The 27,511-nt window shown below is 36.2% G+C and overlaps 2 protein-coding genes across 2 annotated transcripts in view; both read right to left on the reverse strand.

Annotated features, from left to right (window-relative positions):
- The window catches only part of LOC131530192 (NACHT, LRR and PYD domains-containing protein 3-like), a 40,030-nt gene extending 36,114 nt beyond the window's left edge, over positions 1-3,916 (reverse strand). The window contains 3 exon segments of the mRNA XM_058760356.1: positions 777-947; positions 1,692-3,522; positions 3,746-3,916. Coding sequence (XP_058616339.1) covers positions 777-947; positions 1,692-3,522; positions 3,746-3,779 — 2,036 coding nt within the window. The 5' untranslated portion in view covers positions 3,780-3,916.
- Positions 3,917-19,011: 15,095 nt separating this feature from the next.
- On the reverse strand, positions 19,012-27,058 carry LOC131530187 (gastrula zinc finger protein XlCGF57.1-like). The gene is made up of 2 exons (XM_058760352.1): positions 26,861-27,058; positions 19,012-19,993 (listed from the first exon to the last, which is right to left on the reverse strand). The coding sequence occupies exons 1-2, from the start codon at positions 26,907-26,909 to the stop codon at positions 19,599-19,601; spliced, it is 444 nt and encodes a 147-aa protein (XP_058616335.1). The 5' UTR covers positions 26,910-27,058; the 3' UTR covers positions 19,012-19,598.
- Between the last annotated feature and the right edge of the window lie 453 nt (positions 27,059-27,511).

Genomic DNA, 27,511 nt, shown 5'->3' on the forward strand with positions numbered 1-27,511 from the left:
ATCCTGAATTATGTTGTTACATTAAATTGTCATTATGTTTGATGATAGTGGCCCTGACAGAAATATCCAACATATAGCATGTAACTATATACTATATGAAATACTAAAATAGAAATTATTGGATGAGAACTGAAATGAGCTGATGTTGTCACAGTTTTTCTCCACAGCTGCTTTATAAATTAATTAAACTCACTCTTAAATTGATGGACTTTACATATTTACTGAACCAAACTGAATCAACATTAAACTGATTTTAACTGAATAATGACTATTTTCTATTGTCTTTTTAGAGTTACTTTGCAGCAGAATTGAATTCTGTTTTCATCACTGATTCACTATTTTCTTGTTTATACCTGTAAAGCAGCTTTGAAACTATCTGCATTGTATAAAGTGCTATATAACATGTTTTTACTTTACTAGTTAACTTTTTCTTTTTCATCATGAGAGAACATTTTCATTATTCATGTAGTTTGTTTTAGAGGATACTTATTTTAAGCAAACTATAAAAATTGTCCAGACTTCAAGAGGAAAACCTTAAACTCTCATACAGTATATTATATCAGTAAATGTAATACAAAAATAACAATAGCCTGAAAACAGCTTATGTTAGCTTTTGATATCCAATTATATACAAACATATATGCATTATCAGATACAAATGAACCATCAAATGTATGTTAAGTTATCCCTACCTTGAACATAACCAAATACATTCTGTAAACAGTATAGCACAATGTGTCAGTTTAGTCAATGACAGATCAAATCACAAAACTTACCTCAGTATCTCCAAATGGCACTTCATATTTTGCAGTCCAGTGCAGAGCAGCTTCACTCCTGAATCCTGCAGATTATTATTGTTCATGTTCAGCTCTTTCAGACTGGAATCTGATCCAAGAACTGTAGCCAGAGCTGAACAGCTTTTGTCTGTTAAGCCACAATCATTTAGCCTACAAGAGAAATACGATTACAGAATAATTAGATATAATTATTATTTGTATTTAGCAAATGCATTCTATGTCATCTATAGCTTTAATTACAATGAATTATACATTTGAAAGTGCTACTTCCATGGTTTCAAAGAAAAGCATTACTGAGTAGTATGGATTCTCATCCGTGAAATGCGCCACTTCCGGTATTTTGCCGGTTAGTCGACGCCAGCAAAATGAAGTCGAAGATTTTTAAAAATCGAATAAAATCAACGAATCGCGACAGCCCTATTACTGAGTGAATTCTGATTAAACACCTTTACCATTGCGATCATGTGCTCAACATCGTCTACAATGCACAATGCTGTAAAAGATGTTGTAAAAACACAATGCTCACAATAAATATGCACAGGAATGTTTGAAAGCAGCAGCCTATCAGCGAATACCACACTGATCCGGTATTTGGTTCTACTGATACTGCAGAAAGGCTGGAATTATACATTAAAATAAAAACAGAATCACTAGGTAGCTGATTATCTGTTGACATTTACTGCAAAAATTTGATGGACTAACCATCTACTAACATTAGCTGAGAATGAAACGTTTTGTTCTCCTTGAAACAATTAAAGAAAAACACAAAAATATTTGTAAAATAATTTTGCAGAACAAGTTTTCACTAATTGATTTTCCAGGTTTTCCAGGATGCATGGGAACCCTAGACAAATGTATTTTTCAGGATGAAAGCAAAAAAAAATATGAACTTACAGAGCTCTTTTGGAGGTTTTGATGACTGCTGATAATCTAATGAGACACTCGTCTGATTTCTTGAATTTCTGAAGCTCAAACTCCTCCAGCTCCTCCTCTGATGTCAACAACACAAAGGCCAAAGCAGACCACTGGGCAGGTGAAAGATCAGCAGATGAGAGACTTCCTTTGCTAAGGTGGGTCTGAATCTCTTTCACCAGAGTTTGGTCGTTCAGTTCATTCAGACAGTAGAACAGATTGATGGATCTCTCTGTAGACAGATCAGCTTCACATTTCTGCTTGATGTACTGGACTATTTCTTTTTTGCTCTGGTCATTTCCATTTCGCTCTGTGAACAGACCCTGTAAGAGTCTCTGATTGGACTGGAGTGACAAACCAAGGAGGAATCGAAGAAAAAGATCCAGGTGTCCATTATCACTCTCTAGTGCCTTGTCCACTGCAGTCTTGAGCAAATCAATCATGGTTTCACTTTTGTTTTCATGTTCTGTAGACTCATGAACAAATATACTTCTCTGCTTTATGACTAGAAACAGATGTGCATAAAGAGCTGCAATAAACTCTTGAATGCTCAAGTGAACAAAGCAGTACATGGTACCAACAACGATCCCTGTTTCCTCCTTAAAGATCTGGGTACACATGCCTGAGTACACTGATGCCTTATAGACGTCAATACCACAGGCTTTCAGATCTGTGTCATAGAAGATCACATTGTTTCTTTCCAGCTGATCAAATGCCAGTTTCCCCAGTGAATAGATGGCATCTTTATCCCAGGAAACATCTGGTGTGTATTCTCCATCATACTTTCGTCTGCTCTGCTGGATCTGAAATCTGAGAAAGTGTGTGTACATTTGTGTCAGAGTCTTAGGAGTGTCTTCAGTATTTGACTCCTGCAGTGTTTTGGAGGCATCATCAGCCTGATTATTTTTCACAACATTATTTCTTTTTGCCTCTAAAATGTTCTGGAGAACAGTGGCTGAAATCCAGCAGAAGACTGGGATGTGGCACATGATAAAGAGACTCTTTGATTGTTTAACATGATCAATGATTTCTTTGGCCTGATTCTCATCCGTGATTCTTTTTCTGAAGTACTCCTCCTTTTGTGCATCATTGAATCCTCGTATCTCTGTCAGCCGGTCGATACAGTCAGGAGGAATCTTACTGGCAGCTGCTGGTCTGGTGGTGATCCAGATGAGAGCAGAAGGAAGCAGATTTCCCTTGATGAGGTTCGTTAGGAGAACATCCAGAGAGGCTGGTGATGATACATCAAACCACGTCTCATTATCCTTAAAGTTTACAGGAAGTCGACATTCATCCAATCCATCGAGAATAAACAGGACTTTGAAATGATTTCTTCTTGTAAACTTCAGTCCTTTTGTCTCTGGGAAAAACTGAGTTATAAGGTCCATCAAACTTAGTTTTTCTTGCTCCTTTAAGTTCATCTCTCTGAATGGAAGAGGAAATATGAAGCTGATATCTTGATTTTCTTTTCCTTCGGCCCAATCCAGAACAAACTTCTGCACAGAGACTGATTTTCCGATGCCAGCAACTCCTTTTGTCAGTACAGTTTTGATCTGCTTGTCTTGTTCAGGTGCTTCAAACAAATTTTTGCATTCAACCTGCCTCTCCTGCGATTCATGACGTCTGGAAGCAACTTCAATCTGTCTTACCTCATGTTCAGTATTGACCTGTTCACTACAACCCTGAGTGATATAGAGATCTGTGTAGATGTTATTCAGAAGTGTGGAGTCACCTTGCTTTGCAATTCCTTCAAACACACATTGATACTTCTTCTTTAGGCTACATTTTAGCTGATGAATGAAGATCAGCTCATCTAAACACAGGAATAAAATACACAGATTGGTTAGTCTCTGGGTTTGTACGGAGCAGAATGTGGAAGTCTAAAGTAAGTCTGTTATTGGAAGAGACAGGGCAGGTTATGAACATAATATGAGAGGCATATGAACAACAAATGATCTTCCTCGGGGTCATAACAGTGATCGTGAAACAGAAAACAGATTGACACAGCGCTGGAAGCAGCGAACAGTGTCTCTTACCTTCTAGAGTATCAGCAGCTTCATCTTGCTTCATCTCTCTCAGGAAGTAGAGCGTGAGATCAAGAGCTGCTTCTTTGATACTGCATCTGTTCTCATTAAAATCCTTCACAAAGTTTTGTGTGTTATCTTTTTTTAATATTTTCTTAAACCTTTCCAGCTCATTCTTCAGAAATTTAAATATTTTGCTCTCAAGGTCCTACAAAGCAAAAAATAAATAAATAAATAAAATAACACAACTCAACCAAATCCACGTTCATTTTGGTACAAATTATAAAATCAGTAATTAAAAATATTTGTAAAAGAAACAAGAAACATTGTCCAGTAACCAATTTGCTTCTTATAAATACAGACATTTATGAAAATATTTTTCCTACCTGGAAGATTCCTAGGAGTTTGTCTGTGAAATTCTTGTGGTTGCTGTTAATCTGGAAGTCTGAATCTAATGTCTCATAGTGCAGCCTGTTAAAATGGCAAATAAAATTAAATGCAGTTAAGGCAAAACATTAGAGAAATCTCTTGCCATTTTTGTTTAAATTAAAGATAAAGAGCCAACATCAGCTGTTAATGCTGCAGCTATAAGTTAATGCTGTTAAAGAAAAGGTTCGATTTCAGAGCAAATTTAAGTTTTTCTGTCCTATAAGGAGAGAACTAATGACATAAATAATAGAAAAAAAATAAATAAACTGTATTACAGGAGTTCTTCAGTCTCTTTTGAAATATTTTAATGCTGCAAATGTTAATTAAACAGATGGATGGACATATTCATGTCTCTATGGTGAATGTATGCCTCCTTGTTGCTGCTTGTGTAATTGTTTTACTGGAAAGAAGCTCCAGACAGACCAATAAAAAGGAAAGCAGATATTATGATCTGTGATTTATTGTTTTATTTAGTTAATTTCTATCACAAATATCCCAGTGGAGAAATTATCTATATAATACAAAACACATGAAATACCGTTCAGCAGCTGATGGTGTTTCTTCACTGAATCTCGGTGGATGATCTTTTGACCGGTCACTCTTCACAGACACAGAGCTGGACACATGTGAGCCTGATCTCACACTAATGACACAAAGAACAGAGAGAGAGCTTTTTTCCTTTATTTAATACAAACAATTTCACAAATTGTATAAGAGAAACTACAATATATACCTCAAATGGAAAAAAACAGAAAAGTATAAATCTCCTTCAATCACAGTCCAGAGTTCAAGCTCTCTTCTGTCACAGCAGCAGCATCCTCACGTAACACATGAGCTTCATTTCTACCATTGAGCCACATTAACCTACATTCTCCTCAGTCATCTCTCTTCTCCCTCATTTATATCTTCCCTAGCAATAGTGCACTGAGCCCAGCTTCAACACTCACCCATCCTTTCATTATTTACAGCATCAGCATCATTCACTTTCTCAGCACAAACACTTCTAATGCGGCCCTCCCATTATATACACCAACTAATCAAAACCACATAATCAAAATCAAACTCATCTACATCATACTTCAAGACCATATAAACCTATCATCTAAAACAAGCGACAGTGATTTACAGTCAAGCGGGAACTTTTTCATTACTATTCACTTCTGTACCATGTCTTGAAGCTCTACAAGCAAGAGTTCATCTTTAATGAAAGGCTGAAGTGCCGGTTGAGCCGGTTTACAAACCTGTTGTCCAACAGTGAACATTTACTGACGTTTTTCTACAAATTCATTTCATAACATCACTCGAGTGTTTGAAATAACTTCCTTTTGGGATCTGACATGGTTTCATGTCACAGAATGAGGTAAAGTCATTATTTTATAGTATTATATACTCTCTAAAAAATGCTGGGTTAAATACAACCCAGTGCTGGGTAAATATTGGACAGAACACATGCTGGGTTGTTTTCAACCAATAGGTTAAATGTTTAACCCAACCTTCTGGGTCTAAACAACCCAATCGCTGGGTTCGTCCATATTTTACCCAGCGCTGGGTTGTGTTTAACCCAGTATTTTTCCTTAGACCTTTCTAAACACTTATAGTTGTAGGTTTCCTGCATGTTAACACGTCACACTGCAGTTTTCTGTACTATGGATTTATAATAATCAATATCAATAATTATTAGTTTGTTTAAAGTTTTTTTTTTTTATTATAGGAATAATCATTAAATATAACAATCATTTTTAACCCGTTTTAACCAATCTAAAACTTTTATAGGAAATTATAATTTGCTTTGCAAAGCATTTGAGATGACAATAGTGAGAGAAAACACTGCTTGTTGAAGTGTGTTGTTGTTTTCTGTGAAAGCAGACTCAGTCTTACCTCTGTTTCTGTGAGAGACTCATCTTTCCTCTCTTCTCTGACATACTGCAGATGAACAGCTCAACACTGAGATCTTTGTGTCTCTGAAGACCATCAGATGCTCATCATGACCTGGACATGACAATGTGTCTCTGTCTGAGATCAACATCATGAGAGTTCAGAGGAATAAATGATGAAGAAGAAGAACTAGTGATGAATGATTGAGTTATCAAACAATCAATATAAAAATAAAATATGCTACAAATATACTGCCATGCAATCGGTGTCATAATCTCTTCAGATCACTCACAACACATGTCTTTATTTACATGAACATTACTGCAGCAACTTTCGGAGCATTAAGAAGTTTAAAAGAAGATTAATTTTGCTCGGGTTTATTGTCTCTCTATCCGGAAGAACAGGTTTGATTTGACCACAGAATACTTTCAGCCTCGCGTCTTAAAATAGAAAAAGAGGAAATAAAATAACTCTTTTATAATTATTTTTAATGCTACATTTTTACAGACTTGTTAAATATGCGTCGTCTTTAAACGGGTTGTTTTAATATCTTTCTGCTTCTCGGCAGGCCCGGCTCCAGGTACGAGTTGAAGGGTGGGCCAAGTGATATTCCAGGTGGGCAGGGGTTATGATTTTTGGGGGATATAGGCTACTATTTTATGCCCCCATTTTTTTAAAGTGAAAGGATGAATGCCTTATAAACAGTGTCATTTAAGACTTGCATTTAATTCACCCCAAAATGGGCCATTTGCACATTTTCACGTAAGTTCTGCTACTTCATGGAGTAAGGATAATTATGAAATTAATATTAGCCACAACAGAGGTGCAAATTTTGCAATACATAATTCAAATTTTTAAAATTAAATAGACCGCAGCAATTAACATTTTGTCAGAACCTCTAGTAAATTACAAGCTATTTGTTTAGTTGTCTACTGAGAATCATAGGAGAATATGATATGAAAAAAACAAAACAAAAGAGATAAATTTTTCCAGAATTGTACATATTCCTATGTTTGACTGACTGTTTCTCCCATGGCAGTGACGGGCAAATGTAATCCCTCCTCCCCTCCCCATACCATTTACAATTTTATATATAGTGAAAAATCCATTATAAAACACTCGTGCTTTTAAGCCAAATACAAGCTGAAACGACTCTCCGCAATCTCTGATCTCGGGTTTTCTCTGTATTAGAGCTGTTTTAAACTTGCTGTTTGAACGCTGATTACTGGATCCTTGGACTGAAAAGTTTACAGGAGTTTACCGGTTTAAAAATATCTGATCGCAAAACCTGGTCCTTTTGATTTTTCTTTTCATATTATAATGTACTGATTCAAATTAGAAATCAATAATTAATTATTATTTTGCCATCTTCTCTGGGGACAAAGCAGGCGCGGGCGCAATCATCAATCATATTTAAAGGGAAGCCAGCGCGTCCTGACAGCATCACTGTCTTTACTGGGTGTTTTTAGGGAATATTCGCATTTATTCACAGACGATTTGATTAGCGAATCATGTGGTGGACTGTCATTATTTTGGCTAATGCGAGACACCACTGAAAGCGCATCAGAGGGTATTTAGAAGTAGGTATAGGCTACGCAAAGCCGACTGATAAGCCTTATACCTGAATATACCCTGCACTACACCACTGAGACTGACGAAACCATACATCAACAGATTCTTAGCTTATTGACAAATATCTGATCTTGTAAGATGTTCTCCCTTTACACAGAGCACTGTCCCACTAAACATTAGACGCCTGACGGACGTGCAGATTATGTCTATATTGCGTCCGTCGGTCCAAGACCAATTCTGCACGTCTCACGACGTGCAAACTAGGTCCGCTATTTGGACGCCTAACCAAGACCCCATTTGGACGCCAATATGCAGTTCTGCATTTGAACGTCGGACTAGGTAACTTTTTGGACAGAAAATTGACATTATTAATGAATGTAATATTTATTTTATTTAAGACAAATATCAACATTGTTCTTATCAGCATGGTTAATGAATATCAATATAGGTTACCTGTGATGAAGCATTATTTGTTATTTAAATATTTATTTATTGAGTACATGATGTCTAAAATGAGTTTAAGTTTGATAGAAAAGACGTCCACAAAGACCACATTTGGCCTACAATTAGCCCTTATACAGAGGTCCTGTGGACGTCAATACTGGACGTTCATTAGACGTTGGAAAAAAGACGTCATCTGGCGTCACAGTCTGCACCTTCAGGGGACCAAAATTGGACGTTCAAAAACGAAGTACAAAAGACGTTGTTTGGACGTGTCTTTGCTCAGTGGGGTACGCGTGATCGCCAAATCGAAAGTGAAAGTGAAAGGCGCGAGCGCTCATTCAAAAGCATTTCAATTTCGCGCATGTTGATAGCGGCTCCCTGATGCGCGAAAATACAGTATTAGCACGTATTTGGGTGTGGGCGGTAAGAAAACGAAAAAGAAAAAATATATGAACCTCCATTGAATATCACAACAATTTTGTGATTGGCTGTTATGTGTGGGGCCAGGGTGGGCCAAGCTTCTGATTGGGTGGGCCAGGCCCACCCTGGCCCCCCCGTGGAGCCGGGCCTGCTTCTCGGTGTTTGTTACTTCGGCGACAGGTATAAGTTATAACTTAACAAATCACGCTTCATATAGCTCTGAAACCCGTTCATCATTCTCCTAAATAACTGTAATCGTGAAAGTATTCAGACTTACTTGCAGTAGTTCAGACGATCTTGTGTAGGAACAGAATCCAGAAGTCTTTAAAACACTTTCGGTTTGTGATCGCTGTTAAACACCTGTGCGATCTTCACGATTGATGTTTGTCACCTGATACGACTCCATCTCGGAGAAAATCAGAGTCCAGTTCACAACAGATCTGTGCATCAGCGCCACCAACTGGACAGGAATGTGAAGCACAAACACACAGCTTTCTCCTTCTTCCTTCTAACAGCAGATCACAAACTAAAACAGTGCACTAGCGCCACCTGCTGTTACTTCATATTCTCCCTCTCCTGCAGATAATGCTCAATCTGCTCCATTCACCTCCTCTTCTACATCTGTGAACTCTGAAGGGTGAGTTGAATAATGACAGACAAATCATATCAAATAATCCAAGCCAAACATATAAATCTGGAAGGTAATAATTATTATATAACAGAATTACACACAGTCCTATTCTCATTTGAAGAAATTTCATTACAGCAATAGTCTATGAATTCAGATTGAATGATTTCATTCAGTTAGCCTGTAGGTTATGATGAACAATTAAGAAATATGAAGTGTATGATTCAATGAATTAGTTCAGAACTCAGTTATAATGAACTTTCAGTTTCTACATACAAATAGAAAATGCCCAGTTATTTATCTTATTTTCTGAATTTACCATCTCTGTTCAGTTTCACAGGTTGCTGTGATGTAGATATTTGTGCTTTTCACAATCTGTCATTTAAGGCTTAAATAGTTTTGAATCTAATGTCTATTAAAGAGAAAAACTGAGACTGTTACTCATGAACTTATCCCACATTTTGAAAAGACAAAACAGCACTTTATTTCTTATTTAGAGATGAAATAAAAATTTGTATCATTGTACAATCAAAAATCCGTTATTATGTATTTTAAATCCTACATTTAAGGAAATATTAGACTGACTAATGAATTTAGAGTCTTCTTCATAATTTACTGGCTTTCTGTTCTCTTATTCAACATTTATAACACTGTTTTATGTAATTTAAATACCACAGCTGTCTTATTTACTCTCAATGTAATTTATTCTGTAATATTTTGAGCTAATCTACCCATTCCTGTCTTAAAACTGATGCATCCATCAATCAAAATGTGGACAGTATATGTGCTATATATATATATATATAAAAGTTTTCAGTTTTATTAGTTTTCAGTCACTCTACAGTGATACACAAATCAGTCTCACATGATGTGCCACATGCTCCTTTTCAGAAGAATCCAGAACAAATAAATAAAAAATAAAATAAAAAATAACATTTATTTGCCAATGTTATAAGTCAACAGCAAAAAGAAGAACACACTAGTGAGGCTGAAGAACAAACAACGACAAGCAACGATACAATGATACACAACCAACATCAGCGGATCTGACCTCAGTGACCTTATGATCTACTGGTGATTCAATCCAGTTCATTCCTTTGGATGTTTATTATGATTTGGGAAAACATGAAAATAAAAGGAACAATAGGAACAGTGTTGCTACACATGATAAAAACAGTATATAGCAAAAGGGTTATGGGTGATTATGATCATTTTGATTTACTGCAGCAAAAAAGCTGTTGACAATGTTTAGATATTTAGAAAAACAAAGTTTGGGGAAATTATTAGCCTTGCATCATACATAACTGAAATGTGGTTATATACAATTATTACAGAGGAAGTTGTATTTGCAGGAGTAGCGGTTTACATAATAGTTGAAGTCATTTTGATAACTAAAAGTGTAGCAATAGCGGATGGAGAGAATGGAAAGTGGTAACTTTAACTAAATGGATAACTGGAGCAATTATATTAGGTGTAAATGCAATGATGGGTCCAAGAGGAATAACTTATATGATGTGTTTAGAAGCGCCAAAACACCTGAAACAGAGGATCTGGTGTCTGCTACAGAAGAAAACTGATGGAGAGAAAATAGACAAGAAATATTATTTAGAATATGGAAAATGTATAAATTGGATCAAATAAAAAGAAACAAAGATGTGTGATTTTAATTATAGGAAATATATACAAATATTGTATTAAGCAATGACAGTTCAATTGTAATGAAACAACAGAAAATTGAAAAATGAGAAGTAAAATTTATTAAAATATATTAAAATATTATTAAATAATTAAGTGTTTGTTTAAATACTGAGATGTAATATGATGGGGTGAAAGACTTTATATTGAAAAAATGAACCATGTTTTGTACATGCTTTACATTGAAGACTCGAATCTCAATCCATTAGACAGTAAAAGTGTGAGAGACGAGAGACCTACCTTTATCTGTTCTCACAAAAAGAAAAGGGAAAAATTTGGATTTAAGAGTTCATGGATGTTATTGGGGAAATGAAGATAACTAAGAGGCCAGATAAACATTGAATTAATGAAGTTCAACCAAAAGACCAAAACCTTTGAAAGCTATATGCAAATGAAAAATGAGAGAGTAATAAAGTGTTAGATTGAACAGGAAATAGCAAGAAGGGGTGTTTTGGATATGAATAATAATATTGCTATTTACCCGTTTCAATGTTATTTGCTTGTTTTAATGTTAATTGTATGTGTTTATATATATATATATATATATATATATATATATATATATATATATATATATATATATATAAAAGTTTTCAGTTTTATTAGTTTTCAGTCACTCTACAGTGATACACAAATCAGTCCCACATGATGTGCCACATGCTCCTTTTCAGAAGAATCCAGAACAAAAATACATAAAATTTAAAAAAAAATGTTAATTATAAATACATAACTGAAATGTGGTTATATACAATTATTACAGAGGAAGTTGTACTTTCAGGAGCAGTGGTTTACATAATAGTAGAAGTCATTTTGATAACTAAAAAGTGTAGCAATAGCGGATGGAGAGAATGGAAAGTGGTAACTTTAACTACATGGATAACTGGAGCAATTATATTAGGTGTAAATGCAATGATGGGTCCAAGAGGAATAACTTATATGATGTTTTTAGAAGCTCCAAAGACACCTGAAACAGAGGATCTGGTGTCTGCTACAGAAGAAAAACTGATGGAGAGAAAATAGACAAGAAATATTATTTAGAATATGGAGAATGTATAAATTGGATCAAATAAAAGAAACAAAGATGTGTGATTTTAATTATAGGAAATATATACAAATATTGTATTAAGCAATGACAGTTCAATTGTAATGAAACAACAGAAAATTGAAAAATGAGAAGTAAAATTTATTAAAATATATTAAAATATTATTAAATAATTAAGTGTTTGTTTAAATACTGAGATGTAATATGATGGGGTGAAAGACTTTATATTGAAAAAGGTGATGAACCATGTTTTGTACATGCTTTACATTGAAGACTCGAATCTCAATCCATTAGACAGTAAAAGTGTGAGAGACGGAGAGACCTACCTTTATCTGTTCTCACAAAAAGAAAAGGGAAAAATTTGGATTTAAGAGTTCATGGATGTTATTGGGGAAATGAAGATAACTAAGAGGCCAGATAAACATTGAATTAATGAAGTTCAACCAAAAGACCAAAACCTTTGAAAGCTATATGCAAATGAAAATGAGAGAGTAATAAAGTGTTAGATTGAACAGGAAATAGCAAGAAGGGGTGTTTTGGATATGAATAATAATATTGCTATTTACCCGTTTCAATGTTATTTGCTTGTTTTAATGTTAATTGTATGTGTTTATATATATATATATATATATATATATATATATATATATATATATATATATATATATATATATATATATATATATTTATGTGCCTGTATATTAATGAGATAAAAGATAAATAATAATAGATCTTTTTTTTTTTTTTCAGCCTACAAGCACAAGTACAAGCATGTGAGCATCAGGAAGAAGTGAAATCTGCAGAGACAGAGTTTATTGAAGGACAGAGAGAACATGAGAGATCCAGAACCCTGCAGAATGAAACACACTGAAGAACAAACAGGTTGGTGTTTATTCTTGATCCTTCATCAATGAGACTGAAGAACCATTAGGTTATAGAGCAGTTCATCAGATTTAGTGTTTGTAGTAGGGGAAAACCTAAACCAATAAATAATATAGATGAGACTTTCTATGTTCAGGGTACAAAACAAATCCTGAAATTCAGTTGTCTTTCATTTTCTTGTTTTAATCAAATGGTCAGTGAAAGGAGGTTTGATAAACATTCAACATCAGAAAGTCAAACTAAATATGACCTGAGCTCTTTTTACATTTATTTTATATCTTGTTCGCTATTTTGTACTCTAGAAAGCATTCAAATGATGTCACTTCCTGGTTGTTGACATTTTAAAAAATGCTTTAGTTTTAAAAAGGAAGAGATGGAATGAAAGGAAATGTTGGGCAGCTAATTCATTTAAAATTAGTTATTAATTATATATCAATTAATGTTGGTGTAACATTTTTAGATGAAGGTTCTCCTGTCACACAAACAAGCTTTTATTCTCATACTTTGTTTACCTAAAATGTATTAAAGAATTAACAGTAAATAATTCCATTACATTATAGTTACATCTTCTAATGCCGCAATAACTGATCGTATCATTTGCTTAAGTCTGTTAACAGCAATAAAATTAGCTTAATGTGGCAATTAACAGATCTGAAGTCATCAGCATAATGAATGAGGTGAAAACAGGATCTATTGACATGAAATAAAGAGGATTTTCAGCAGCTGATGATATTGATGAGCCTCAGACTATAAACACTCATTAAACAAGCCATTCAGGATCAGATCATCTCACTTTATTCTGAGTGTTTGCTGATAGAAACTGATTGTTTGAGTCACAATATTTACTGAAAGCCTATTAAAGTGCTCTATTAAAAATAAAGGTTTCTCTTTATTTTGATGGTCCCTTTAACACATTCTATTGACTATAAGTAATGTTACATCTACATTTCTACTAACTCTCATTAGAGTGTTAGTAGTGTATTAGTTGACTGATAGGGTTAGGGTTTGATTAAGTTGACACGTTCTTGCAAAGTTATTTATAGTCAGTAGAATATCTGTTGGGAGACCAACACAATAAGGAGTTAGTAGATATGAAGCAGACAGTCTACTAATACTCTTATGAGAGTTTGTTGACATGTAGTTGCAACAAGTGGGGTGAGTTGTGCCAGTTTTACTCAAAATGACTTTAAAGTGAGGCCATGACAGTAATGCCTTCAACTTAAGAATGTACATATATTTCAGGATGGTGCATCCCTGAGAACAATAACTTTGGATCTGAAATAAACTGTTTCAGAAATATAGCTTTTGGGGAAAAAGTGGTCTTGTGGCACAACTTGCCCCTGGTGCGGCGTAAGTTGTGCCTTTGGGGAGAATACGTTGGGGTAAATTGTGCCAGTGATTTCTGAAGTAAAACAGAACATTTTAATGTTATGAACTGTTATGCTATATGAAAGGAAGACTAATTAAATACAAAATACTCATTTAAGGTTTATTTAGATATTGTCACCCTATTAAACTGTTGGAATAAGTCATACTTTGTAGTTTTGGGAAAACACAAAAACTTAAATACACAATATATGATATTTGTGAATCATTTCAGGCAAAAAGGCTTTGGCAATAGATGCCTGTTGACATACAGTGGTGTGAAAAATTGTTGGTCCCCTTCCTAATTTGTAATTTTTTGCATGTTTGTCACAATTTAATGTTTCAGATCAGCAAACAAATTTAAATATTAATCAAATATAACACAAGTAAACACAACATGCAGTTTTTAAATTAAGGGTTTTTTTTTTATGAAGGAAAACAAAATCCAAACCCACATGGCCCTGTGTGAAAAAGTGTTTACCCCAAGAGCGCAGCGACAACTCATCAAGACACAAAAGACCCCAGAACAACATCCAAAGAACTGCAGGCCTCACTTGCCTCAGTTAAGGTCAGTGTTCATGACTCCACCATGTCGCTGCTGAGCAAAAAGAACATAAAGGCTCGTCTCAGTTTTGCCAGAAAACATCTTGATGATCCCCAAGACTTTGGGAAAATACTCTGTAGACTGACGAGACAAAAGCTGAACTTTTGGAAGGTGTGTGTCCCATTACATCTGGCGTAAAAGTAACACAGCATTTTAGAAAAGAACATCATACCAACAGTAAAATATGGTGGTGTGATGGTCTGGGGCTGTTTTGCTGCTTCAGGACCTGGAGGACTTGCTGTGATAAATGGAACCATGAATTCTGCTGTCTACCAAAAAATCCTGAAGAACAATATCCGGCCATCTGTTCGTGACCCCAAGCGATCTTGGGTTCTGCAGCAGGACAATGATCCAAAACACACCAGAAAGTCCACCTCTAAATAGCTGAAGAAAACAAAATGAAGAATTTGGAGTGGCCTAGTCAAAGTCCTGACCTGAATCTATTGAGATGATGTGGCATGACCTTAAAAAGGCGGTTCATGCTCGAAAACCCTCCAATGTGGCTGAATTACTACAATTCTGCAAAGATGAGTGGGCCAAAATTCCTCCACAGCGATGTGAAAGACTCATTGCAAGTTATCGCAAACGCTTGATTGCAGTTGTTGCTGCAAAGGGTGGCACAACCAGTTAGGTTTAGGGGCTAAGCACTGTTTCACACAGGGCCATGTGGGTTTGGATTTTGTTTTCCCTTCATAATAAAAAACTTCATTTAAAAACTGCATGTTGTGTTTACTTGTGTTATCTTTGATTAATATTTAAATTTGTTTGATGATCTGAAACGTTAAAGTGTGACAAACATGCAAAAAAATAAAAAATCAGGAAGGGGGCCAACAATTTTTCACACCACTGTATGTACTGTTGCACCTCTTTCACTGCTCTGTTCAACTCCACAAAAGGAGTTGAAGCCCTGTCTGCACTCAAATAAATGATTCGGTCTTAATTTACTTTTTATGTAATTCATTTGCATAACAATTTTCCATCCATTTAGATTACATAGTTTATCAATAAACTTAATGTGATTCATATCCATCAGTTATACGTGAATGAAACAGGTAAGATTTATGTAATAATTAACAGCAAAGTCCCCACACTACTCAGTGTTCATGTGTTTCCACACTACAGAGTGTTCAAGTAGAACTGAAGCAGTGCTGGAGTTAAGGAGATAATTATGTGATGATTGATCATTAATGATGGACAGCTCCTGTTATCAAGCAGAATCACCGAAGGAAAGAGAAACACAAGGGCCGTTTCTCAAGCGGAAGGCTGCATCCTCCTGAGGTCGCATTTGTAGGCTGCATACGTCATAAAGAAGATCTTATTTTAGAATATTAACATTTATAAATTTGACCATTATTCTTAGTTAAGTGTAAATTGTTGTAATATGCTTTTGACTCACGAATGTAATGCTCAGTTAACTGAAATAAACCAGGCTTGATGACGTATGCAGCCTGCAAATGCGACCTCCGGAGGATGCAGCCTTCCATTTGAGAAACGGCCAAGAGCTACAACTGACTTCAGCCACAGCCGATGAAGGAATCAACTGCAATAAAAGGAGACATTAAATCTCTCAAGATCTGATTAAACAGCTTCACAAACAGCATCAGATTGACCAGATTGACTTTATTTCTGTCAGACTTCTAGAGAAGCTCTTATTGAGAATTAACAGGGGTTTAGATGCTTTATTGTTTTGTTTGAAATCACCATCAAAGAGACCAGTGTTTCCTTTTGTTGGGCTCTTGACCCTTGACATTTTGGTGTTAATATTATGCTGGTTGCTTTAATTGTGTGTTTATATAAAACACACTTAGCTTATCCAGCAAAGCCAAGTGAAAAAGAGTTGTGGGCAAATGATCCACCTACCTCATTTCAAGTCCAATATCTGATTATATGGATGTTGTATTGCTTTAGATTTTTTTTTTTGTAGTGTCAGATCTTGCAGTATTATAAGTATCAGAGAATTTGAATAATTTACAAATCACTTTGTGCCCAAACATGTTTCATCTGTTGCAACACAAAGACCACAGACATCAAGAATCAGCATATGATTCTCAACAATGGTGACAGTCAACAAAATGCTTCATGTTGCAATGCATGCTGGGTAACACCATAGTACAAGACTCTCCCATTTATCCCAGCATGCATTGCAGCAAGAATAAACAATGCAGCTGAATTTTCTGAATATTTTCTTTTATTCTTACTATTTTATTTTGCGTTCGTTGTTTTTGTTGTGACATTTTAGTAGCTTGTGTTGTGATGTTCAGAGTTTTATCTGAATATTTTGTTGACTGTCACCATTGTTGAGAATCATATGCTGGTTCTTGATGTCTGTGGTCTTTGTGTTGCAACAGATGAAACATGTTTGGGCACAAAGTGATTTGTAAATTATTCAAATTCTCTGATACTTATAATACTGCAAGATCTGACACTACAAAAAAAAAAATCTAAAGCAATACAACATCCATATAATCAGATATTGGACTTGAAATGAGGTAGGTGGATCATTTGCCCACAACTCTTTCACTTGGCTTTGCTGGATAAGCTAAGTGTGTTTATATAAACACACAATTAAAGCAACCAGCATAATATTAACACCAAAATGTCAAGGGTCAAGAGCCCAACAAAAGGAAACACTGGTCTCTTTGATGGTGATTTCAAACAAAACAATAAAGCATCTAAACCTCTGTTAATTCTCATTAAGAGCTTCTCTAGAAGTCTGACAGAAATAAAGTCAATCTGGTCAATCTGATGCTGTTTGTGAAGCTGTTTAATCAGATCTTGAGAGATTTAATGTCTTCTTTTATTTCAGTTGATTTCTTCATCGGCTGTGGCTGAAGTCAGTTGTAGCTCTTGTGTTTCTCTTTCCTTCGGTGATTCTGCTTGATAACAGCAGCTGTTCATCATTAATGGTCAATCATCACATAATTATCTCCTTAACTCCAACACTGCTTCAATTCTGCAACACTCTGTAGTGTGGAAACACATGAACACTGGGCAGTGTGGGGACTTTGCTGTTAATTATTACATAAATCGTACCTGTTTCATTCATGTATGACTGATGGCTATGAATCACATTAAGTTTATTGATTTGTCTATGTTAAAACTATGTAATCTAAATGGATGGAGAATTGTTATGCAATTGAATTACATAAAATGTCAATTTAGACTGAATCATTTTTTTGAGTGTGTCTTCCGTATATAAGTGCGTGGCATGATGGGTTTTGGTCTAAAATTAAGAATGTCACATAGTTTAAGTGCTAAAATGTAAGAGTACAATGTACAATTACAAATAATATGTTGAAAATAATCATAAGTGGGGGTGAATTGTGCCACTGGCACAACTTAACCCAGGCCCTTTGGCACAAATCACCCCAGACCCACAAGTTTGAAAAACTATCATGATCCAGCAGTTAAGAGCTAACATCATGCTAACTGTATAGACTCATTGTGTAGCCTGCTAAAGCACTAAAACATGTGTGAAATGTTTTCAAACTTGTCTATAATTGTTCAGACACTACAATCAAAAAACCTTGATCACAGAAATTTTACTTTGAAAGGAAAAAAACTGTTTTTTGAGCTAAAATGTGCTTACCTCTCATGCCATGTGTCTCTATTCTTAGGAGGATGAGTAAAATGGCTTTTCAAAATTTCTTCAATGGTTTTCCAGAAACAAGGAGTGGAACTACTTCCCCCCTGGCACAAATCACCCCACTCTCCCCTACTTAGTGTCAACAAAATGTTCAAAAGGGACCATCAAAATAAAGTGTTACCAAAATAACTCACTGTTCATCTCAGAAAACTCCACTGAAGCGCAGTGATGACGCCACCACGGCGAGGCGAAACCAACGGTAGATGATCAAAACCGTGCTAAATTCTGTTTAAACGGCAAAACCTCTATACCAAAAATATCTATAACACAACGTATCAAACAAAAATAATGTTAAAACAGTTACTGATAGACAGACAGTCAGGTGTGAGGAGAATATAGTTTATTGCATAGTTTATTTTAAAGCTTTATCGAGAAATATAATTAAGCCCCAAAAGCAATCATAATATGGCTTTTAGATGTAACTAGAATTATGAAATTATTAATTTGTGACACAAGAAAAATCAGCAGACAACAAAAGTGGACAATAAGTTTAATACTTTATTGACTAACAAGATATAAAGCATTTCAAGTGAACAAAAGTTAAGATGGATCAGATGCAAACCTACATGACAGAATATCTTACACCTGCATTTTGTAAAACACACCTAAGCATAAGAATAACTAATTGTTTTAAAAACAGCAGTGAAGATGAAATTAAAAGTAAATCAGCCTCTTTTTCAGCTTAGTGAAGAACATTTTGAACCTGTAAAATCTTCTACAAATATACATTAGAAGAACATTTTGAACATAAAATGAAACTCGTAATAAAGCATAATAATATAATTTATATAATAAAGCAAAGTTGTATACAAGAATAAAACTTTATTACTCTATTATTTAGTTGATCTGAATCTCACAGAAACTGCTGGTCTTGAAGATGAACTTTATTCACTGTGACTAATTTAGATGATGTTTCTTATGACAGATTAATATGGAAGAGATGTGGTGTAGCACTTGAAAGCAGTGGACCTGAAGATAAACTACTTAATGTGATTGTTTATTTTATGCCTGCGAAGAGAAGATGAATGACAGAAACTCTTCCCGCATGCAGTGCAGTGATACGGTTTCTCTCAGTGTGAATCCTCTCATGTATTTTCAGATGTTCTGAATGACTGAATCTCTTGTCGCAGTGTGAACACTTGTAAGGTTTCTCTCCAGTGTGGATCCTCTGGTGCAGTTTTAAATGTTGAGCTGTAATAAAAGTCTTCTCGCACTCAAAGCACATATGATCTCTCACACCAGTGTGTATCTTCTGATGAACTTTTAAACTCTGTTGTTGTGAAAACTCTTTCCACAGAAAGAACATGAATGTGGTTTCTCCTTCGTATTAACTTTCAGGTGATTCTTCAGGTTTGAAGCCCATGAAAATGTTTTTCCACATTGATCACATTCATGCAGTTTCTCTCCAGTGTGGATGATCATGTGCTCCTTAAGGTTTGATGATCGTGTGAATCTCTTCCCGCACTGATCACATGTGAATGGTTTCTCTCCAGTGTGGATCCTCATGTGAACCATGAGATGATGTTTGTATGTGAAACTCTTTCCACACTGAGTGCAGGTGAAACTTTTCTTGTCTCTTCTTTTCAGTAAAGAAATACTTTTAGTCTGTGAACGAGTTTTTTCTCCAGTTTTGACATGTTGTTTCTCCTCCATTAGATCTGAAATTAAAGTTAAACAAGGTAACAAAATAAATCATGTGAAGTGAAAACAGACAACAGCTACAACAAGTTATGATCATTTTGACACAATTCTTAAAAAACAGTCACATCCAAAGTTTCTGTAGTGAGAAATATTCAAAGCGTAATCAAATCCACAATTACAATATTAGATTATAAACATAATATTAACATTAATACACTTAATGTGTATTAATACGTCTATACTGCTGCTATACCACATGCAATTTGCAATATATACAATATGCAATATGTCAATCTGCAATACCACTGTCTGAACACTTTGTTTATGAGAACTTTAAACAAATGCACTAAATATAATGTCAGGGTGAAATACCATATCTGCTTACTAAATGTGAAACACTATATCTGCAGTAAAGGTGCAATAATATACACTATATGTCAATGTGCAATATTATATCTAATCACTAAATCACTAGAGTTACTCATTTCATTTTGTCACGACTGGCTCAAAGCTGCGACAAAAGATTGGAGGACATTAGTCAGGATGGTTTGATTGCAACGTAAATATTTATTAACATAAATAAAGAAGTAAAATAAGAAATCAACACGATTTCTGTCAGACACATGGTTAATCAAGCATCAGGCAGAACTAAGTATAAATTAACAACAAAGTCCAAAATAAACAAAAGACACAAACGCAACCAAGAGCAGGTCTCCTATGCCAACAAAGCCCAAACTCTTTATAGAGAGAAGAACAGGTGTACACAGTTCCTTGATGAGTCTCCTAGCCACACCCACTGGCCGGCAACAGCAGGAAGAGCAGGAGACTCGTCACACTCCCCCCCCCTAAAAAGAAGAGACCACAGAAAAAATAAAAACGTAACAGAAATCTGCACAATAGTCAAACAGTCGAAGTGTCAAGACCTGATTTAACTCGCAAATGTTCCCCAGTCTCTTCAACTCCACAAGTCCTTCCAGCAACCTTGACGTCTAGGAAGCAAATTTAAGGAAGAAAGAGAGAGAAAAAAACCTAAAAACAACAAGAACACGAGTCCTACAACACTTAGACTATATGAACACGAGATAAGGCATCAGCCGTTACATTTTCTGAGCCCTTAATATGGCGTATATCCAACTGATAACCCTGCAAAAACAGACACCATCTCATTAGCCTCTGGTTGGGGTTTTGCAAGGAGTGCAAAAAAATTAAAGGATTGTGATCTGTGTAGACCACTAAGGGTCCCACTGACGATCCCACATATACCTCATAGTGTTGTAAAGCCCAAATTAAAGCAAGAGCCTCCTTCTCGATCACTGAATAATTAAGTTGGTACGAATTAAACTTTCTAGAAAAGAACCCAGTCGGGTGATCAATGCCATCCTCAGACCTCTGCAATAAGACAGCCCCAGCACCCACATTACTGGCATCCACCTGCAATTGAAAAGACTGGTCAAATCTTGGAGCCGCCAAAACGGGAGCATTTTTATTTTCTCAAATGCTTGTTGACACAACGGGGTCCAGCAGAAAGATACTCCTGCCCGCAACAAATTTGTCAAGGGCACTGCAACAATAGAAAAATTCCTGCAAAACAACGATAAAACCCTACCATTCCGAGAAACCTCATTAGCTCTTTCTTGGTTGTGGGTGTAGGGTATTCATCAATTGCCTCTACCTTAGCACGAACAGGGCACACTCGGCCCTGTCCAACTACCTTCCCCAAATAAGTAACCGTAGCCCTGGCAAACTCACACTTAAACAAATTAACTGTCAAGTTTGCTTTTACAAAGCGATCAAAAAGTGCTCTAATCTGAAGTAAGTGTTCTTCCCAAGTTTGACTAAAACAACAACATCATCCAGATAAACAGCGCAGCCACTCAAACCCGATATTACGTGGTTCATTAGCCGCTGAAAAGTTGCGGGCGTTGCGTAATCCGAAACTCATAACTTTGTAAGAAAATAAACCGGAAGGTGTAATAAAAGCAGAAATCTCCCGAGCCCTGGCAGTTAAAGGCACTTGCCAGTAACCTTTCAGTAGGTCAAACTTGCTCACAAACCTGGCATTACCTATTTGATCAATGCAATCTTCTATTCGGGCAGCGGAAACAATCAGGCTTCGTTACAGCGTTTACCTTTCTGTAGTCGGTACAAAATCTAAATGACCGTCAGATTTATTTACCAACAAACACGGAGAAGCCCAACTAGAAAAAGAAGGTTCAGCAATGTTATTTTTCAACATGTATTCAATTTCCTCGTCTAGATGTTTTTTCTTATTCGTAGGCACCGAAAGTAACGCTGACGAATCGGAACTGAATCTCCCACATCAATGTCGTGCTCTATTAAATTTGTGCAAGAAGGAGTGTCAGGAAACAGTGAAGCGTATCCAGAAACCAAATCCATTAAACCATTACGCTGCACATTCGTTAAATGCTTAAGTTGGTCGACCAAAGAACTCAACGCTTCCGAATTTCGTAAACGAGCCTGAAGAACAGAATCTCCAGGATAGATTTCATCTTTCTCCTGGGTTACCGTAACTACCTCCAAGTCATCCATTTCACGGTTGATACAAGAATCTGTAAGCAGAACAGGTTTAATACATAAGTTTGACAAATTACCTGGGTCAGGCATTGCGAATCAGTGACACAAGAAGCATAGTAAGGCTTTAACAAATTTACGTGACATACTCTAGTTTTTTCCTTCGATCTGGTGTATTGATCAAATAATTAAGATCAGAAATCTGGCGAGCAACAGTATATGGCCCCGCAAACTTAGCCTGAAACGGTGATCCAATAACCGCATCAACGCCAGCACCTGGTCACCTGGTTGAAAAGACCGTAACTCTGTATGCCGATCAAAGAGTCGTTTCATTCGATCCTGAGCTTTGCTCAGAGATAATTTTGCCAATTGACAAGTCTCAAATTAGACGGCGGAAGTCACTAACATACGATAAAATTTTTGGTGGATCTGACTTTTCCAGTCAGAAACCAAAACAGATAATGGACCTCGCACATCGTGTCCAAAAACAAGGTCGTTTGGACTGAACCCTGTACTCTCCTGTGCCGCCGAGCCGCCATCAATAACCAAGGCAAACCAACATCCCAATCTTTCCCCATCTGAGTACAATATGACCTCACTAAAGACTTTAATGTTTGATGAAACCTCTCCAGTGCTCCTGACTCTGAGCATGATAAGCACTGGAGAGGTTATGTTGAATGTGAAGTTGAGTCAACACTTGATTGAACAAATTAGAAGTAAAATTACTTCCCTGATCAGACTGGATAATTTTTGGTATGCCAAACACAGAAATGAATTGAGTTAGTGCTTTTACCACTAATTTCGCTGTTACTGAACGCAATGGGTATGCAGCGGGATATCTAGTTACCTGGCACATAATTGTAAGCAAATACTCATTACCTCCCGTTGACCGGGGCAACGGCCCAACACAGTCCACAATAAGATGCTCGAATGGTTGACTAACGACTGGAATGGGGTAAAGAGGAACCGGTTTCAGAGATTGATTTGGCTTTCCAGTAAGTTGACACGTATGACAGGATTTAACGTACTTTGACACGTCACGCTTAAATTTTGGCCAAAAGAAACGTTTCAGGAGTAACTTGTAGGTCTTTTTCACCCCATATGGCCAGACGCATCATGTGCGGTCTGTAACACAAGTTGACACAGAGACTGTGGTACTACAATCTGTACAACAGGATCACCTATTGCAAACTCTCCATGTGGGACCCACTTCGAACCAACAACCCTTCCTCCAGGTAATACCCAGAAGATAGATTGACAATTGTGTCATAAGGGACCATTCGATCAAACATCTCAACAAGAGTAGAGTCAGCTTTCTGCTCTTTTATCAACTCATCCCGTGACACAGACAAAACAGAAGGGATTTCTAGAGTTTTACGGACCACATTTTTAGACTCAAGTTTAACATCATCTTGTGTTTTCTCATAGATCGCGTTATCACACGATGGAAATGCATTCAAAGAGTGATCATCGTCTGATTTAAAAGCCAATAGGGAGGTTGTAACCACCAAATGTGGCGAATCATTCCGCCAAACTCGTTCACCAGCCAAGTCATTTCCTAATAATACCTGTACTCCTTCCACAGGCAGACAGGAACGTACAGCAACTTCCACTTCTCCCTGGATCAGATCAGACTGCAAAACGAGTTTATGAAGTGGAACAGACATGATATTCAAACCAATGCCCTTAATCAAAACATTACTTCCAGTACACGACTCAGTGGAAAAAGGCAACACAGACTCTAGAACAAAAGTTTCTGATGATCCTGTATCACGAAGGATTTTAACTGATACATCGTTTGTAGAATTAACCAATCTGACAGTACCTTCTGTAACAAAGGGAGCAAATGCTGAAAAACCAGACATGCAACTTTTCTGACCGGCATACAAAATCGGGGCATTTACAGCCAAAGCAACAGGTTTTGCAGAGGAAATATTTTTAAATTTCACCTTCGAAACGTCTCCTTTTGTTTTTAACAATGGACATTCGTTCTTCCAATGACCAAACACATGACAACAATTACACGTATTTGCTCTCTTTTTCTCCAACAGAACTATGTAATTGTCAGCCAAGAGGATCACGCAATAATTTAGCAGAGTTAACAGACTTACGCCAGGATTCTCTTTGAAGATTTTCACCATACGTTTTAGAACCAAAAGAGGTCTTATGAATCAAAAAGAACTCGTCCGCCATAACGGCTGCCTCATATGCCGTGAAAGGTTTACGTCGCTTACATAAGTTGCTACACGATCTGAAACTGAGTTTTTAATTGTTCAAGCACCATTAACTCTTTTAAATCGTCTAGTGTTTTTACGTCAGACGCCACACACCAACGATTAAAATAGAGTGAAATATCGCGTACAAACTCAACATGCGTTTGTTTGTCACTTTTCTTCCAGTGCCTAAATTTTTGTCGGTAGGCTTCTGGAACCAGCTCGTAACTTCTCAGCACTGCAGCCTTAACCACCTGATAATCAGCAGCATCCTCTACACTAAGAGAAGAATATGCTTCTTGAGCTCTACCTGTGAAGACAGATTGCAACATAAGTGTGCGCTCATCTGGCCAATCTCGAGCATCCGCGACACGTTCGAAAAGTAAAAAGAAACGCTCAACATCTTTTTCATCAAATTTAGGAATCAACTTCATATTACCCACAACATCAAATTTACAAAGTGCCAAACCGCGTTCCCTCCACCAGCAACAGCGAGTTTACCATCCCTTATTAAATCCAAACGATATCGCTCAAGTTCAAGCTGTTGTTGTTATCGGACTTTAGACAACTCGATACGATTTTGCGCTTCTAACACTTTTTCTTTCATCTCAGCCTGAATTAACAACAATTGTTTTTGTTGTTCAAACGTTAAGTGAGACACCGCAGATGTACCATTAACGAAAGCTGAAGTGTCTTCTACAGATTGAGATTCTAAAATTTTGCGTTCAATTAACTCGGTCTTTATCAGGGTTTTAATGTTATCTTTTAGGCGCTTATCTTGGTTTATCAAATTGATTTCATAATGACTCGCAAGTTCTAATAGCTGATCTCTAGTCAAACCATTTAATAACTCTACAGATGGAGCACCAATAAATTCCTCAACCTTCGAGGCCATAGGTCAAAGACAAATACACGGCTACTTCCATTTCCAAAAACAAATACTTGAGGAAAAAAAGATTGGACTAGCAATTCCCTCTAACTTAATATTTTAAACTACCTAAACTCAACCCTAATCTTCGTACAGTTACTTGCAGTGGGTTCTTATACACTGTAAACCAGCGTTTGCAGTAGCAACCGATTAACGAGTCACCACTACAAAACACGGACGTGTTCCCGAGACAAATGCTCTAACTGCTTTCACCGCACAAAAAAAATTTACTAAAAGAAAAAAATTGAGCATTCAATTAAGGAGACCCCGCTAAACCTCAACAGGGAAGAGCATAACCCACAATTTCCTCAAGTACACAAATAGTAGCCTACTTACCAAAGCAGTCACGAGGAGAAAAAAACAAAATAAACAAATTCAAACCAACCGCTATAGTCCTCCAAAAGATTTTCAAAACAATTTTCTCAACAAATAATGTTTGTAAAAAATTATATTTAACAGAATAATACTCAAATTAACGAAATTAACCATTTAAATTAAGTACTCAAATTTTACGGACGAGCCCACTGTCGCGACCGGCTTAAAGCTGTGACAAAAGATTGGAGGACATAGTCAGGATGGTTTGGTTGCAATGTAAATATTTATTAACATAAATATAAAAAGAAATAAAACAAGAAATCAACACGATTTCTGTCAGACACATGGTTAATCAAGCATCAGGCAGAACTAAGTATAAATTAACAACAAAGTCCAAAATAAACAAACGCAACCAAGAGCAGGCCTCCCTATGCCAACAAAGCCCAAACTCTTTATAGAGAGAGGAACAGGTGTACACAGTTCCTTGATGAGTCTCCTAGCCACACCCACTGGCCGGCAACAGCAGGAAGAGCAGGAGACTCGTCACAAATTGTGCTTTAGTATAAACGTACTGTGCATATCAATGTGAAGGCCAACGTGCAATACTATAAATGGTCACTTTACTCAGATTGCTCAATGTGAATATCATGACTCAGTCACTTGTTGTATTTACTTGTAAAATTGTACTTTACAGTCTTATAGTCTTATTTATTGTTTGTGGTTATATGTTTGTTTTTCTAACACCAGTCAGGAGCAGTGCTCCTAATTTCATTGTATGCAGAAAAATACAATGACAATAAGGGCGTTCAATTCAATTCAATTCAAATCTGATGTACTGTTGATAACTTTAAATGTTCTTCAGCCTCACTGATGAAGGATCAAGAATAAACACCAACCTGTTTGTTCTTCAGTGTGTTTCATTCTGCAGGGTTCTGGATCTCTCATGTTCTCTCTGTCCTTCAATAAACTCTGTCTCTGCAGATTTCACTTCTTCCTGATGCTCTGATGCTCGTCTTCACTTGTAGACTGATGGGAATATTCCAGCATTTATTACTGAACTGCAGTGGGAGGAGCTTCACTGAAGCTGTGATTGTTGTGGGAGGAGCTTCACTGAAGGTGTAATTGTTGTCAGAGGAGCTTCGCTGAAGGAGCAGATCTGCCAAAGTTTGTGAGTTTGATTTTCTACTAATTCACATATTAAGCATTTATGTTTACCTGCTATTTATAGTAAAATATCTGAATACAAATTCATACATTAATTTATGTTTGTCTGTTAGATTTTTACATTTAATATTTACAAATATTACAATTTTAAGAATGAAATCAAAAGAATAAACAGAAGTACAGTTATGCAAATAACAAAACTCAGTGTTTTCATAATTCCTTCCATTTGAGTTTAAAGTTTTGTTCATTAGTTTTTACCTTTGTTTTGTTTTACATTACACAGTTTAAGACAGACTAATTAAATAAATGCTGTTAGGACATCTGTATCTTGTAGATATCATAATAGTGACTGCATAGTTTAAGTCTCTGATAAGAATGAATTG

The sequence above is a fragment of the Onychostoma macrolepis genome, chromosome 22 (genome assembly GCF_012432095.1).
Source record: "Onychostoma macrolepis isolate SWU-2019 chromosome 22, ASM1243209v1, whole genome shotgun sequence".
NCBI classification, from domain to species: domain Eukaryota; kingdom Metazoa; phylum Chordata; class Actinopteri; order Cypriniformes; family Cyprinidae; genus Onychostoma; species Onychostoma macrolepis.

Bases quoted from the DNA above. Each gene is read 5' to 3' on its own strand.
- LOC131530187 (XM_058760352.1), bottom strand. From the start codon at position 26,909: ATGAGAGATCCAGAACCCTGCAGAATGAAACACACTGAAGAACAAACA. The intron at 19,994-26,860 runs GTTGGTGTTTAT...CTTTAATTTCAG, and splicing joins ACACACTGAAGAACAAACAG to ATCTAATGGAGGAGAAACAA.